General features: G+C 39.1%; 1 protein-coding gene across 1 annotated transcript in view; it reads left to right on the top strand.

The window, feature by feature from the left end:
• phf21b (PHD finger protein 21B) overlaps positions 1-15,806 on the top strand; it is a 17,328-nt gene extending 1,522 nt beyond the window's left edge. The window contains 12 exon segments of the mRNA XM_062444182.1: positions 5,278-5,370; positions 7,145-7,321; positions 7,323-7,478; positions 7,649-7,771; positions 8,344-8,395; positions 8,713-8,789; positions 8,879-8,933; positions 10,347-10,369; positions 11,034-11,192; positions 13,589-13,655; positions 13,839-13,942; positions 15,495-15,806. Of these exon segments, the coding sequence (XP_062300166.1) occupies positions 5,278-5,370; positions 7,145-7,321; positions 7,323-7,478; positions 7,649-7,771; positions 8,344-8,395; positions 8,713-8,789; positions 8,879-8,933; positions 10,347-10,369; positions 11,034-11,192; positions 13,589-13,655; positions 13,839-13,942; positions 15,495-15,806 (1,398 nt within the window).
• The last annotated feature ends 963 nt before the right edge of the window (positions 15,807-16,769 follow it).

Raw genomic sequence — 16,769 nt, 5'->3', positions numbered from 1 at the left:
CTGCAGTAATACTAACAGTGTTGGGGAACTTTTAAAAGTAACTAGTTACATTATAAAGTCACTGCCATTAAAAAGTAACTAGTTACATTATATAGTCTCTGCCATTAAAAAGTAACTAGTTACATTACAGATTTAGTGCCATTAAAAAGTAACTAGTTACATTACAAAGTTAGTGCCATTAAAAAGTAACTAGTTACATTATAGCATTTGTGCCATTATAAAGTAACTAGTTACATTATAAAGTTAGTGCCATTATAAAGTAACTAGTTACATTATATAGTTACTGTTTTCTGTTCTTGTGGTAAAAAGGTATTTACAGGAATAGTTAAAAAATAATAATAATAGTATAAAAGTGTAAGTTCTCCAGTTAGCCCCGACACTGATCACTAATAACTAATAATCAGATTAAATTAGCATCGCAGCTAGTACCAGATTGTACGAAGCTTTTTAGATGTTTTTAAGAAGTGTGATGTCACCTGGACGCCTGCGTCTATTTATAGTTGAGTTTCAGCTCATTGTTTATCTGCTACTTTACTGTTCTGGTTCACTCTCAGCTGCTCTCATAGAGAAGGAAACATTATTATTATTATACTCTACCTGCTACACACACAGTTATCTGTAGACTAGCTGCTGATCATAGTGGAGCATTTAGATGTTTCCCTCAGGAGTTAATAGAGAGTAGAAACAGAATATTAGACTTTACATTCAGCAGGTTGGACAGAAACACGATGAACTAATGAATGATGATGTTAATGCAGGTGTAGATTCCCTGGAGAGTGGAGCATGTATATTTATTTTATGTTTACATGTTGGCACACTGTGTAAAGGGGGGGGAGGGGGGGGGAGTTGGGGGGAGGGGGGGCTGCTGAGCCTTTCATCTGCCTCACACTGGACTGACTTTGCTACTGAAAAGGAGAAAAATGAATTAAGAGAAACAGGAAATCACTGGTCCAAGGTTGTGTTCTGTGTTCGGCTCTCGAGAGGAAGAGGGAGGACGAGGACAAGGACCCCCCCCCCCCCCCCCCCCCCCCCCCTCTAAACCCCCCTCAGCCCCCCCCCCAAAGCGAAGGTGCTTAGGTTTGGAGAAAAGAGGCAGCAATTACGAAAATGAAAGCCCTTGCACTGCAAGAATTTTCATCTCGGCAGTTTCCATGGGAACAGGCCTCGGCTGCCCCCCCCTCTCCCCCCCCCCCCCCCCCCTCGCCGAGCCGCTCTGCAGCACAATACAATGGAACGAAGGGATTTTCACAGTGGAAGAAAGGAGGAGGGAGAGAGGGGGAGAAAACTTTCCTCTTTTTTTTCCTTCAGCGTCTCTTCTGACAGCTGTGAATGTCTTTTATTCTGAAAGGGAAGCTGTCGGCCAATCACAGCGCAGCGATCACAGATAACACAGTCACCTCTTCGTGGGTTTAAAGGTCACTGTGTGTTTTATTTTATTTAACATTTAAATTAACAAACATCTGATTAATTATCTGACTTCATTTAAATTACAGAGATTATTAATTTAAAGAGTTTTAACAGGAAGTCAAAGTAAACATGTTAAATTAAACTATTAAATAAGATTATAAAGCTGATTATTGATTCAACTACTGACTATTTTCTTTATAGATTAGTTTAATTTGAACTAAATGTGATAAAAAGCTTGTTTTAATGTGTCAGAGCTCAAGGTGACCTCTGTAAATGTCTTGTTTTGTTCAGTTTACTGTCACATATGAGACATAAAACCCTTAAAATGTACATTTAAGAAGGTAAAACAGCAGATTTTTGGTGATTTTGCTTTAAAAAAAAGACTAATTAGTTTCTAGATCGTCTAATTGTTTTAAGTCTAAAAGATATTTGGGTTATGAGTCTGAATTTACCCAAAATACGGCTGAAAACTGTAAAAAGCTTCTGTTTTCATCTCACATCATTAAAGAAAAGGATGTTTATTTATAGATCTCAACATCAGGCTCATTCAGAGGGCAGCGAGATAATAAACACACACGAGACTCCATGTGATGTGATGGAGAAGAAACAGAAACAGACGGAAAAAAAAGGAGGGAATAAAGATGAAAGATTTAAATATTACAGGTTTGTAGTTGCTTATTCAAAAACTATAATTAACAACTTATTTATTATAATATGTAGAGAGACAGTTAGGAACCAACAAAATAACACAAGAACCAAAAGTATATTTTTCATCTCCTCACATCTTGTTTTTAAAGCAGTTTGAGGAAATATTTGTGATTTATTTTGGTTAAATAAGTCAAACTGGTTTTATTTTTATATTTCATCTAAAAGCTCCACAAACATTTAGAAACTTTACTATATAAAAATTATTCCAGAGAAATTTTCTAATTAGTTTGTTTAAACTAACTATGGAAGCAATTTTTTATTCATTTATTTTACACAATTTTAATTTTAATCAATTTATTTTTTTTTAATTTAATTTTTTAATTTATATATATGTGTTTTATTTTATTTTTTTATTTTATTTTTTATTTTTTATTTTTTATTTTTTATTTTTTATTTTTTATTTTTTATTTTTTAAAATGTTTTATTTCTTTTATTTATTTTTTTATTTTTTAATGTAATTTTTTTTACGTCCTGTTTATAATTTGACTTTTAAATAAATCCTAATTTTTTAAATATTTATTTAGTAAAAAAAAAACTCTTCATGAAGAATAAGAGTATATAATAGAAAGTAATCTCCTCTTTAGATAATTAAACTTCCCAAATATCACAGAAACGTGACCTCAGTGTCTCAAACTATTTAATACTTTTATTTGCGGCATTAAAAGTAGAAATCATGTCGAAAAAAACTCAAAAAACTCTGATAGGAAGAAGGTTTATCAGCTGTTTTTGTGACATATAAAGACACTTATGATCAGAACCAAAACTACTAAAAGCACATTATAATAAACATCATTACTCTATAATGAACATTATAGAGTAATGATGTAATTTGAAGTCTGGTCACGTTCACAATCAATACAGAAACTTAATGATCACATTAATCATATGATCTCAGTTCTTTCCCTCTGAACTCAGTCGGAGGAGTGTTTTCATCCTTCTCTCTGCTGTTGTTTTGTCCTCTAAGATCCTCCGTATTTCATGGTCGGCCGTAAACGTCAGCGACCGTTTCACCTTGACTGAAGCTGCAGGTCGATGTCAGCTGATCTACAGTCTGAACCTCAGAGCAGGAAGTGATGTCAGCTGATCTACAGTCTGAACCTCAGAGCAGGAAGTGATGTCAGCTGATCTACAGTCTGAACCTCAGAGCAGGAAGTGATGTCAGCTGATCTACAGTCTGAACCTCAGAGCAGGAAGTGATGTCAGCTGATCTACAGTCTGAACCTCAGAGCAGGAAGTGATGTCAGCTGATCTACAGTCTGAACCTCAGAGCAGGAAGTGATGTCAGCTGATATACAGTCTGAACCTCAGAGCAGGAAGTGATGTCAGCTGATCTACAGTCTGAACCTCAGAGCAGGAAGTGATGTCAGCTGATCTACAGTCTGAACCTCAGCTGATCTACAGTCTGAACCTCAGAGCAGGAAGTGATGTCATCTGATCTACAGTCAGAACCTCAGAGCAGGAAGTGATGTCATCTGATCTACAGTCAGAACCTCAGAGCAGGAAGTGATGTCATCTGATCTACAGTCAGAACCTCAGAGCAGGAAGTGATGTCATCTGATCTACAGTCAGAACCTCAGAGCAGGAAGTGATGTCATCTGATCTACAGTCAGAACCTCAGAGCAGGAAGTGATGTCATCTGATCTACAGTCAGAACCTCAGAGCAGGAAGTGATGTCATCTGATCTACAGTCAGAACCTCAGAGCAGGAAGTGATGTCAGCTGATCTACAGTCAGAACCTCAGAGCAGGAAGTGATGTCAGCTGATCTACAGTCTGAACCTCAGAGCAGGAAGTGATGTCAGCTGATCTACAGTCTGAATCTCAGAGCAGGAAGTGATGTCAGCTGATCTTTTAATATAGCACTTATTTAAATGAAAAAGTACAAAAACACATAATACATCTTTAATTAATGTAATATTATTACTATTATCATTAGTATTATTGTTATTAATTTATTATAATTTAACAATGTGTATTATTATTGTTTTTTATGCATTTAAAAAAACATAATTTAATATTTGTTTACATTTTATCATGTGAGAAACTGATTGGATTTTAATATTTGGCACTTTGAACTTCCATACATGGCTTCATGGCATTTAAAAATCCATTGTTTTGGGTTTAAATGTATCATTAAAAGGTGCTGTTAATGTTTAATATGATATAATAACCACAAAACAAGTTAAAGTCAGGTTTCTGGAGTATGAATTATAAAAGGAGAGAGTTTAAACCACATAAGAAGTAAAATATATTTGTAATTTATACATTAAGTTGCTTAAAAGAGTGAAATTATTTCATCTTATCTTTCATACAAAGCTCTAAAATACTGAAGCTGAACATTAATTAAACTGCAGGTTTTGTGTCTTTACTGCTTTTAATATTGACATCCCTGAACTTCCATACATGACTTCATCGCAGTTTAAAATTCATCGTTTTTTTTGGTATAAATATTTTATAAAATGATGTTGTAAATGCTGCAGTTTAAAAATAAATACATATCAGTGCTGACTCTTTCAGGCTTTTTGTTAGATTAGGTGAAAAAGTTTCTCTCAGCAGGAAGTTTGTTCTGCTGGTGACACATTTCAACACAAAGAAAAGAGAAAAGAAAAGAAAAGCTCCTCGTTAGTCGGGAGAGAGGGAGAGCGGTTCGGAGGAGCTTTTCTTTTATTTTTAATGCCGAGCAACAACAAGAAGCAGCCGGAGAATGTTCTCTGCCTAACGAGAGGTTTGGGAGGGTTTAATTAAATCATGAGAGCTGAAACCAGACAAACCAGCCGAGGTGAATTAAAGCCGCGTTAACGTGGTTTGGTTTCCACTAATGAAAGGTGGAGGACGCTGGTAAACTGTTGTTCTCTGAGATGAATCGATTCCTTCCTGTCGTCACTTTGAAACGGTTTTAACGAGGCGAGGTGTGTGATGTGTGGTAACAGCGCCCCCGGTGGACGTTTACAGTCACTGCAACTGGAGCTGCTGTGATTTTAACTATTTTAACCTTCCTGTCGTCAAATTGACCCCGTCTGTTTTGACTGTTCCTTCTTTCCTCCCTTCCTTCCTTCCATCTGTCCTTCCTCCCTCCCTCCTTCTCTCTTTCTTTCCTTCGACTCTCTTTCCTCCCTTCCTTCTAACGCTAACCCTCCCTCCTTCCTGGTTTGTGTGTCTTTCAGATGCTGGGAACTCTCACTGCTGTGCCCATCAAGGTGCCTCAAGTCAGCTCGCTGCACCGGCTGGCAGGACAAGCAGCCACTGTGCTACCTCAGGTAACACACACACACACACACACACACACACACACACACACACACACACACACACACACACACAAACACACACACAAACACACACACACACACACACACACACACACACACACACACACACACACACATACACACATGTACACACACACCTACACACACTTGTACACACCTACACACAAACACCAACGCCTACAGACACATACACACACCTGTAACACACCTACACACAAGTACACACACACACCTGTAATACACACACCTACACACACATGTACACACCTGTAACACACATGTACACACACCTACACACACACCTGTACACACACACACACCTGTACACACACACCTACACACACATGTACACACACACCTGTACACACCTGTACACACACACCTGTACACACACACCTACACACACATGTACACACACACCTGTAACACATACACACACCTGTACGCACATGTACACACACACCTGTAACACACTTCAGGTTTCTTTCTTTAATTTTAACTTAACTTCTTAAAGAGTGAAATTATAAATGATTTCATCTTATTTTTCATGTAAAACTTTAAACCTGAGCAGAAGCTGATTGAATCAAACTTTATTTAACCTGCAGGTGTGACAGTCGGCCACCAGGTGGCAGCACAAACCACAACATGTCAGATCTGTTCTGTGATTAAACATCTCTGTGAACTTTTGTCCTTTTTGCTCTTCAGACATCACAGAAGAGTTTAAACCAGTCTGAGAAGCTTTTAAAGAGTTTAAAGAGTTTAAAGATTTAAAGAAGCTTCAAACAGCTGCTGCAGATGTTTGGAGGATCTGATTGAAGCTTTGAGCAGCTTGAGAGGAAGATTTAAAACCTTCAGCTCCTCTGCTTGTTGTTTAGTTTAAAAAATATATAACATAAAATATACTTTGATTTACAAATAAAAGTCAAACAGAATATCAATCAAAGTAAAGCAGGTATTATATCATTAATCTGTTTTTAAAGTCACATCACAGAGTTTTAATCTTTAATAAACAATCTGACAGGATTCATTTAAAGTGAGCAGATTAAAATGTTTTTTTAAAGGCTGCGAAACAGAAGAGAAACTTTTTAGATTTATGTTTCCTCTGGCGCCTCCTACAGGACAAACTTTACCTGCTTCAGTCTGCTGCAGCCTCTAGGGGGTAGTAGGGAGTTTTCTGTTTCTTTCTGTTTCTTTCTGTTTCTTTCTGCTTCTTTCTGTTTCTTTCTGTTTCTTTCTGTTTCTTTCTGTATCTTTCTGCTTCTTTCTGTTTCTTTCTGCTTCTTTCTGTTTCTTTCTGTTTCTTTCTGTTTCTTTCTGTTTCTTTCTGCTTCTTTCTGTTTCTTTCTGTTTCTTTCTGTTTCTTTCTGCTTCTTTCTGTTTCTTTCTGTTTCTTTCTGCTTCTTTCTGTTTCTTTCTGCTTCTTTCTGTTTCTTTCTGTATCTTTCTGTTTCTTTCTGTTTCTTTCTGCTTCTTTCTGTTTCTTTCTGTTTCTTTCTGTTTCTTTCTGTTTCTTTCTGCTTCTTTCTGTTTCTTTCTGTATCTTTCTGTTTCTTTCTGTTTCTTTCTGCTTCTTTCTGTTTCTTTCTGTTTCTTTCTGTTTCTTTCTGTTTCTTTCTGCTTCTTTCTGCTTCTTTCTGTTTCTTTCTGTTTCTTTCTGTTTCTTTCTGTTTCTTTCTGCGTCCTCGTGTCTTTGAGGCTCCACATGAGTCCAGATGGAGGTTCAGGCAGCAGACCACTAACACCCAGACTTCTGTCCCTGCAGGTCAGGCCAAAGACCCAGATCCCCGACAGCCTTCCCCACAGTCCCTGCCAGGATCTGCAGCCGCTCAGCCTGCAGAGGGCCACGGCCGTGGTGAGTCCTAAGAGCCAGGGCCCCACGCTGCCCACCGCCAACAGCACCTTCAGCCCGGACCACCAGCCCAACGGCCAGAACGACGCCTCGCCGCCCCCCTCCGCCCCCCCACAGCCTGTCCGCGGGCCCCGACTCCAGCAGCCCCCCCCAGCACGCCTCTGCAGGGACCGGCGTGGCGTACGCCATCATCGCCGCTTCTCCCGCCACCGGAAACGGGGTTTCCCCCGTCAGCGAGGCCGTTAAGGTGCAAACACTCAGCGCTGATAGCAAGGCTCCTAAACACTGATTTACTACACACAGAGCTGCTACTCAACATTATTATTATTAATCATTATTATTTATTATTACTATTATTATTGTTATTATTATTATTATTATCATTGTTGTATATTTTATTTATCTATCTGTCTCCAGGTAATAATAATCCAGCCTCAGGCCCCCAGCAGCACTGAAGGGTCACCAGGGGCCCCGGCTGACCTGCCGTCACAGGAAGTCCCGCCCACTCTGACGTCCCCGAAGAAAGACGAAGATCCAGAGGTGAGAACACAGAGAACCAGATACCCCCATATACCCCCCCATAAACACCCATAAACCCTTAGATACCCCCAGATACCCCTACAGAAACCTACGGACCCTCAGAGAGTTTTGTAACTTCTAAACTTTAATGATAAACTAAAAAAAAAAATCAGATCAGATTGTTTCTGCTGCTGAAAAAATTCAAAGTTTCAAAATGTCTCACAGAAAATGAAGATAAAAGTATTACTCTTTCTCTCTCTTTCTTTCTATTTCCCTCTCCCTCTATCTCGCTTTTTCTCTCTCTCTTTCTCTATTTCTTTCTTTCTTTCTCTCTATTTATCTTTCTTTTTTTCTCTCTCTATTTCTTTGTCTTTCTCTCTATTTATCTATTTGTCTTTGTTTCCCCCTCATTTTTTCTCTCCCTCTCAATCTCTTTCTTTCTCAATTACCAGTTGAATTCAAAGAGTTTTATTGTCATGACTGTTTAAATAAATCGTTGTCAAAGCGACACGAAGAATAACAGAAACAGAAATGTTTAAAAAAGAAGAAAACAAGAAATAAATCAAACATGAACGTTTTTCTCTCTCTGACAGAAAATTGCCTTCATGGTCGCCCTCGGCCTCGTCACCACAGAACATCTGGAAGGTGAGTTTCATCATCATCATCATTTCACACATTTAAAACTCATTATTTTATGTTGTTATAATTTCAGCTTTAAAAAAAAAGAAAAAGAAAAGTTGTTTTTTCAGTTTCCAGCGTCTGAAATGTAAATATTAGTTTCGTCTCTTTAGATTTTCATCATTTTAAAGTCTTTGACAAGTTTAGTTTGTGATCAAATGTTTTTATTGAAGAAGAAACAAAGAAACAGAATCAGATGAAAAGTTTCTGTCATTTTTATAAATCAAAGAAAGAAACAAACAAACAGAATCAGACGAGTTGATGAGCGATTTATTGTTGAACAGAGATCCAGACGAAGAGGCAGGAGAGGAAGAGGAGAAGCACCGCCAACCCGGCTTACAGCGGCCTGTTTGAACCAGAGGTCTGAACTCCTCTAAACATATCAACCCTGTGATTAATCGATTATGAAACGATTCTAAATAATTATCGTTTTTCTTTGTTTTGTTGCAGCGGAAACGTCTGGCGTCACATTACCTGAACAGCTCGCTCTTCCTGTCGGCACGAGGTCAGTGTTCAAATATAAAGGTTTAAATATAAATATAAAGGTTTAAATATAAATATAAAGGGTTAAAATGTGAAAATTAACGTATGAATAACTTCACACATTCTTTTTTTGTGGACTCAGCATCAAATTTCTGCTTTTAATCCATTTAGAGAGAATATATTAGAGGATTATGGTAAAAATGTCTAAGTGGTGTAACCATAAAAACTTTGTACCAAATAATTCAACTTGCTTAAAAACAGTAAATTGTCAATAAAACACCATATCAACTAGTTTGGCATGATCTTACATTATAACTTTATATTAAATAAAGGTAATGGAATACAATTGTTCTAAATATTACATTTACTCTGGTTACCATGGAGACCAGGAAACATTTACAGTCATTATTAGTATAAGTCCACTTAAATACACTGTAGGTGATAAAATATGTAATATGTATCATTCTACTGTGGTTACCTCTTTCTTTCTTTCTTTCTTTCTTTCTCTTATTTTGTTTTTTCTTTTCTTTCTTTCTTTCTTTCTCTTCTTTTCTGTTTTTCTATCTCTTCTTTTCTTTCTTTCTTTCTTTCTCTTCTTTTCTTTCTCTTCTTTCTTAATTTCTTTCTTTCTTTCTCTTCTTTCTTTTTCTTTCTTTCTTTCTCTTCTTTTCTTTCTGTCTTTCTTTCTTTCTTTCTTTCTCTTATTTTGTTTTTTCTTTTCTTTCTTTCTTTCTCTTCTTTTCTGTTTTTCTTTCTCTTCTTTTCTTTCTTTCTTTCTCTTCTTTTCTTTCTCTTCTTTCTTAATTTCTTTCTTTCTCTCTCTTCTTTCTTTTTCTTTCTTTCTTTCTTTCTCTTCTTTTCTTTCTGTCTTTCTTTCTTTCTTTCTTTCTTTCTTTCTTTCTCCTCTTCTTCCTTTCTTTCTTTCTCCTCTTCTTCCTTTCTTTCTTTCTCCTCTTTCTTTCTATCTTCCTAGCTGGATAAAATATGTAATATCTATAATTCTTTTGTGGTTACACCATTTGACATTTTCAGGAGCATTCAGTCTTACTTTTGGTAAAAAATGGTGCAAATGTCATTTCAAATGATATAAAACCAACAAAAATACTAAATGTACATTTTAACAAACCTGATGCTGCTTTTAAAACTAGTTTAACTGATTTATTAACACTTATTTATCTCTGACCATCGTATGAATTTTTGCCACATAAACAAACTTTTATTAATATTCTTACTAAATTCAGCCCCGTTAAAATGCAAGAAACATATATTTGTCCTGTAATCAGTAAACGTTGACTGTTAGCTGCTAATAATACAGTATTACAGTATATATGTGATTTAATGAGGTGAATGTTTGCATGTGTCTGTTGTTTGTGACCCGCTGCCGTGTGTCCGTCTGCTGCCACTAACCTCCGCTCTGCTTCCACCCACATGCTAGACTCTGAGGATTTCTGCTGGAAGGTAGGTCACATGACCCACGATGCCACACCTGGGGGACAATTACACTCATTCTTAATTAAAGGAGTAGATTCTGCTTTATAATTAATAGGCAACATGTGTTATGTTAGTTATTTGCTAATAAACTTAAGTCATAGTTACAAGACTTGAGGTGAATTTATGTCAAAATCCTCGACTGTAAACAAGGATAAAGAAGTGTAATCCTGCTTCTACCCTCATAAAGGACCAGTAGAAGATAAATAAGGAGTTTTTAACTGTGAATCATGTAAATATATTCCAGTCGAGCCTCTCAGTGCTTCATGATTTAAGTTATTTCTTAAATTTGAACAAAACAAACGTCATTTCACTGCTGCTTCCTAACACAGCTTTTATGTTTCTGTCAAAGTCTTAAAAGTGTTTTTTTGTGTGTTTTTTTGAGTTCATTTAACTTGAATTAAACACGTCTGATATGATGTGATTTAACTTATAGATTACAGACATTAAATGTTATAAAAAGGTATTTAAACACAAAAAAAACAAGACGTTCAAAAAAGGTGAATTTGATGTCATTTTAATAGTTTTAGACGTTTTTTTTAGTCCTGCAAAAACACAACAAAGAATAAAATCATCAGCTGTCTTCATGTATTTATCTATGTGTGAGGTTAATGTTAAAACCCTTCATTAACAGGAGGACTTGGAGCATGACGACCACTGTGCCATCTGTAAGGAGGACGGCGAGCTGCAGCCCTGCCACAACTGCCCCCGAGCCTTCCACCCCAACTGCCTCCACCCGCCCCTCAAAACCCCCCCCAGAGGGCCCTGGTACTGCCCCAAGTGTCAGAAGAAGGTAACGAGTCTGAAACTATTAACTTTTAGAGCATTTTAACTCCTCTCCTCCTTATCCCGGTCGTTACTCTTTAAAGTCTGTGTAAAGTCAATTCATTGATTTACCTCTAAACATATTATACATGTTGGAAAATGATTACAGAAAACATGTGAAAAGGCTGATAACTAAGCAGATAGAGCCTTAAACGGTTTTTCACCCTCTCATTTTTGCTGATTTTCTGAGCCTGCAAAAAAGGGCTTGGTCCCTCTACTACTATATAAGACCGAGAGTCCGCTCTCCTCAGTGGTTAACCAGCCTAGTGGCCAGTTATTGTTACTACATCTAACACTACTACTACTACAGTCTACAGTTAGCTAGTTAGCTGAGTTAGCCACCGAGCTAGCCGCTGAGTTAGCAGCAGAAAGCTCTCAGACCTAGCGTCCATGTTTCTGGTAGAGGTGGTGACTTTGATTGACAGGTGACACTTGGTAGGGGGCGGGGCTTCAGCGGACTCGGCGGCCACGCCCACAGCGTTTGGGAAGAGAAGAGACAGAGGCAGATTTTTACACAACTTTGAAGCCTAATTTCATATATTTGGTGATTTTTTTAATCATTCACATTTGGCAGGGTGGTTAACAACACACTTTACTGTGGTATGTTAAACTCAGAACACATATTTATTATTACTTTACACAGACTTTGAGACTTTTTGTAGAATACTTCTCTCCTAGTTTAGCATAAAGACTGAAAACAGGTATTTAAATACACATAATAACAAAAAGCTCACGATTAACATTCATAATAATAAACATTAAATTTAAGCACCTTTCATGTAACTTAAGCACATTTAATATGTAAAAAAACAACCTAAAAACTTCTACATGAACAAAATACAACACAGCAAAAGCATTAGAGAAAAAAAATGGACAAAACAAATAAATTATACCGTCAAAACAAACAGAATACATTAAAAGAAAAGACTAAATATAACAAAAGCACAACAAATATAGACAAGACAACAAGAGAATCACAATAGTAAAGTCTGCAACATAATAAACAGCAAAATGATTGTACAGAATAAAGTTTAAGTGTAAATGTAAAATGTAAAACAACATTTGAGAGAGAAGAAGGAGAGGAGAGAGAGGAAGGAGAGGAGAGGAGAGGAAGGAGAGGAGAGAGAAGAAGGAGAGGAGAGAGAGGAAGGAGAGGAGAGAGAGGAGAGGAAGGAGAGGAGAGAGAAGAAGGAGAGGAGAGAGAGGAAGGAGAGGAGAGAGAGGAGAGAGAAGAAGGAGAGGAGAGAGAGGAAGGAGAGGGAGGAAGGAGAGGAGAGAGAGGAAGGAGAGGAGAGAGAGGAAGGAGAGGGAGGAAGGAGAGGAGAGAGAGGAAGGAGAGGAGAGGAAGGAGAGGAGAGAGAGGAAGGAGAGGGAGGAAGGAGAGGAGAGAGAGGAAGGAGAGGAGAGAGAGGAAGGAGAGGAGAGGAGACAGAGGAAGGAGAGGAGAGAGAGGAAGGAGAGGAGAGAGAGGAAGGAAAGGAGAGAGAGGAAGGAGAGGAGAGGAGAGGAAGGAGAGGAGAGGAGAGAGAGGAAGGAGAGGAGAGAGAGGAAGGAGAGGAGAGGAGAGGAAGGAGAGGAGAGAGAGGAAGGAGAGGGAGGAAGGAGAGGAGAGAGAGGAAGGAGAGGAGAGAGAGGAAGGAGAGGAGAGGAAGGAGAGGAGAGGAGACAGAGGAAGGAGAGGAGAGAGAGGAAGGAGAGGGAGGAAGGAGAGGAGAGAGAGGAAGGAGAGGGAGGAAGGAGAGGAGAGAGAGGAAGGAGAGGAGAGAGAGGAAGGAGAGGAGAGGAGAGGAAGGAGAGGAGAGGAAGGAGAGGAGAGGAGAGAGAGGAAGGAGAGGAGAGAGAGGAAGGAGAGGAGAGAGAGGAAGGAGAGGGAGGAAGGAGAGGAGAGGAAGGAGAGGAGAGAGAGGAAGGAGAGGAGAGAGAGGAAGGAGAGGAGAGAGAGGAAGGAGAGGGAGGAAGGAGAGGAGAGAGAGGAAGGAGAGGGAGGAGAGGAGAGGAGAGAGAGGAGAGGAGGAGAGAGAGAGGAAGGAAGGTGAGGAGTGAGAGAGAGGAAGGAGAGTGGAGAGGTTTGATGAGAGTGTGAGGAGTGGTAGTGAGAGAGAGTGGATGAGAGTGGAGAGAGGATGTTGGAAGGAGAGGTTGGAGAGAGGAGAGGTGGAGTGGAGGATAGGAGGATGAGGAGAAGAGGAGGAGAGAGAGAAGGAGGAGAGGAAGGAGAGGAGAGAGAGAAGAGGAGAGAGGGAGAGGAGAGTAGAGATTGGCTTCAGTTATAACAGCCTTTGTTTGTATTATGTATTTAACAGCAAACTGAAGCTGCTAATGTATGAATGTGTGTTTTTATATGAATCTCTGTTTGTTCTCCAGGTTCTGAACAAGGAGAACATGTCGTGGCCTCAGAACTTTGTTCAGTCCTACGTTACACACAAGACGGGTAAGAAACGATTCACTGTGAGAGAGAGAAGAGAGTCATCGTGTTTATACAGGTACTGACTGTGTGTGTGTGTGTGTGTGTGTGTGTGTGTGTGTGTGTGTGTTTGTGTGTGTGTTTGTGTGTGTGTGTGTGTGTGTGTGTGTGTGTGTGTGTGTGTGTGTGTGTGTGTGTGTGTGTGAGCAGTGAGGCAGGAGGAGAAGCGACGGCTGCTGAGACGAAACAACGAGCTGAAGAAAGAGTGCGCTCACCTGGAGGAAGAAGACCAGAAGCTCAAGATGACGCTTCAAGTAAAAACAAACACAAAACAACATTTAAAGCTTCAGATTCTCTCTGACTTCACTTTCAATAACAGACTTTAAACATTTAGACCAGGGGTGTCAAACATGCGGCCAGCGGGCCAGAACCGGCCCGCCGAGGAGTCTAATCCGCCCCACTTTCCTTCCTGTGTTCTTTTCCTTCCTTCCATCTGCCCTTCCTACCTTCCTTTTTTTCTTTCTTCCTTCCTCCCTTCCTTCCTCCCTTTCTTCCTCCCTTCCTTCCTTCCTTTCTTCCTCCCTTCCTTCCTTCCTTTCTTCCCCACTTCCTTCTGTCTGTCTTATCTTTCTTACCTTCTTATTTCCTTCCTTCCTTCCTTCCCTCCATCTTTTTAATGATCCGGCCCACATGAGATCAAATTGGTCTGTATGTGGCCCTTGAATAAAAATGAGTTTGACCCCCTGATTTGAACTTTGAAAAACTAAATAGGATTCAGCATAATTAATAGTCTCTACACCAACTCATACATTGTAATGAAGCTGAGTGTTTTCTGTTTATTTATGAGGAAAAAAGACGTTTACAATCATTATTAGTTCTTCCTCAAAAGCCAGTCTGAACAGGAAGGTTTTAGTTTCACTTCAAGCTGAATGATGTTAAATCTGTGAAGTAGGGCTGGGCGATATGGACAAAATCAAGTATACGATATTTTTGATCAAATACCTCGATATCGATATTGCGAGAATGACTCTTGATGCTTTCACAAAATATTTGCACAATAACATTTTTGATAAATAATCATCGGTAATGTAGATATAATGACAAAGTGGATAAAAAGTAAATAATAGAACAGCTAGCACAGTCTGTTAAGTTCAGAAAATTACTTTACAGTAATGCAGCTTTTAAAACCAGGAAAAGACCATGCTGATGACATATCACGATATCAATATAATATCGATATATTGCCACAGACTGTATATAAAATGGACGTAACATCCGTGACGTCACCCATTGGTTTGTGGACTGCTGCTCGGAGGCCAATAGTATCGGATCTGAGCAGCCCAATCTTTTAAATTTCAGGTGCATGCTGGGAAAAATAAAAACAGGGATTCTACTTATATGGGCATCAGGAGGAGCATGAGGCGCCCTCCTGAACCTGTGAACCAATCAACCTGTCAATCACGACGTAGCCACGCCCTAATGCATACCCTGCTTTATCGTCACATATAAAATCAGGGAGGCCAAAATGTCCCAAATGAACATCATACTGCATTGAAGAAGGCTTTAAACTAGCGATTGAGACCATAAACACATTTTTTGAAAACGTTTACTGAGGTTAGAAATCAAGTGAGAAGTTGGTGAATTCTCCATTGACTTGTATAGAGACGGAAGTCCTTTTGACACCAAAACGGTCGCCCCCTGGTGGCCTTTTGATAGAATGCAGTTTTAAGTTACTTCCACATTGACCGGAGCTCCCCCGCCGTATATTGCCCATCCCTACTGCAAAGGTACTCTTATTGTGAAACCTGCCCAGCAGCTGACAGGAAGTCAACAGTGCCGTTTCCTGTCTCTCTCTCTCCCCCGCAGCAGTGCATGGATGTGAGGGAGCGACTCGTGGACCAGCAGAGAGACACGCAGGCGTCGCTCGAACGCCTCAAAGCTCTCATCAGGCTGATCCAGCGCGACCAGGTCATCCAGGTCACCATGACGACCACCACCACCATCCCCGCCTCCTTGCTCTCCCAGTCCTGGATCAAACCCACCAGCACCGCGCTGCCGCCGGCCCCGGGCCCCTCGGCACCGGCCCCCGCCACCGCCGTCACCACCGCCGCCGCCGCCACCACCACCACCACCGCGCCCCTGCAGAAGAGCCACAGCCAGGACGACGTCATCAACTAGCTCACTCTTTTTTTGGAGAGCGGTGAATTTTTTTTTTTTTTTTTAAACGTCTGAATATCTAACCATCTTTTTTCTCCGAGAGCTGATGTGGAAAACAAAACAAAAAAAAAAAGCGACAAAAGAACTGAAAAAAGAGCCTCTATCCTCCACTTCATTCAAGTATTTTTAAAAAAAAACAAACCCAACACCTACAGTGCTTAACGAGATTTCTTTTTTTAAGTTAATTTTTCTATTTATTATTATGATTATTATGATTATTATTATTATTATTAATGTTCTTGGCCTTAATGTATTTATTACAAGAAGAAAAAAACAGTTAGATGACAGAACAGCTGCTGCAGAAACACAAAGGAGTTTTTTGTTTTTTTTTGTCTGCGCGGTCCAAAAAAGATATTTCCCTCTTTTTTAAAAACCACAGGTATAATTATTGTTCTGCATATAGTGAGAGAGAACAGTAGAGTTAGTCGTAGTTACAAAGAAAAACTGATGGAAGGTGAAGGACTGTACATTGATATATCTTGAGTAGGTGTTTGTTCTCATTCTCCTATGAACAATGTTTTTTGCCATAATAATTCAGGAATAATGTTTTTTCATCGTGTATGTGAACGCATACGAGCCTTTCAAACAAAAAGCAGAGAATAACTTTTTTTTCAGTATTAAAAAAAAAATAGAGTTAAAGTCAAAGAAAAAAAGTATTTAAGATAAAAAACTTACAGAAAATTAGCATTTCTAGTGGAGATTTTAGTATTTTCATGCTGATGCCTGTTGATAAGTGTAAGTTTGGAGTATTCAAGGGGATCACTGTACATACGTTGTATTATTATTATCATCATCATCATCAGCGCAGGTCTTTTATTTGGTTTATTTTATTATTTTATTGGTTTTTTGAACTTCAGTGGAGTCACATCTGGAACCGAGGTGAGTTCCTGCATTAATACAGCCGCTCGTTTTCTGTCGGAGGCA

This window comes from Scomber scombrus, chromosome 22 (genome assembly GCF_963691925.1).
Source record: "Scomber scombrus chromosome 22, fScoSco1.1, whole genome shotgun sequence".
NCBI classification, from domain to species: Eukaryota; Metazoa; Chordata; class Actinopteri; order Scombriformes; family Scombridae; genus Scomber; species Scomber scombrus.
This window is presented reverse-complemented; position numbering and strand designations above follow the sequence as displayed.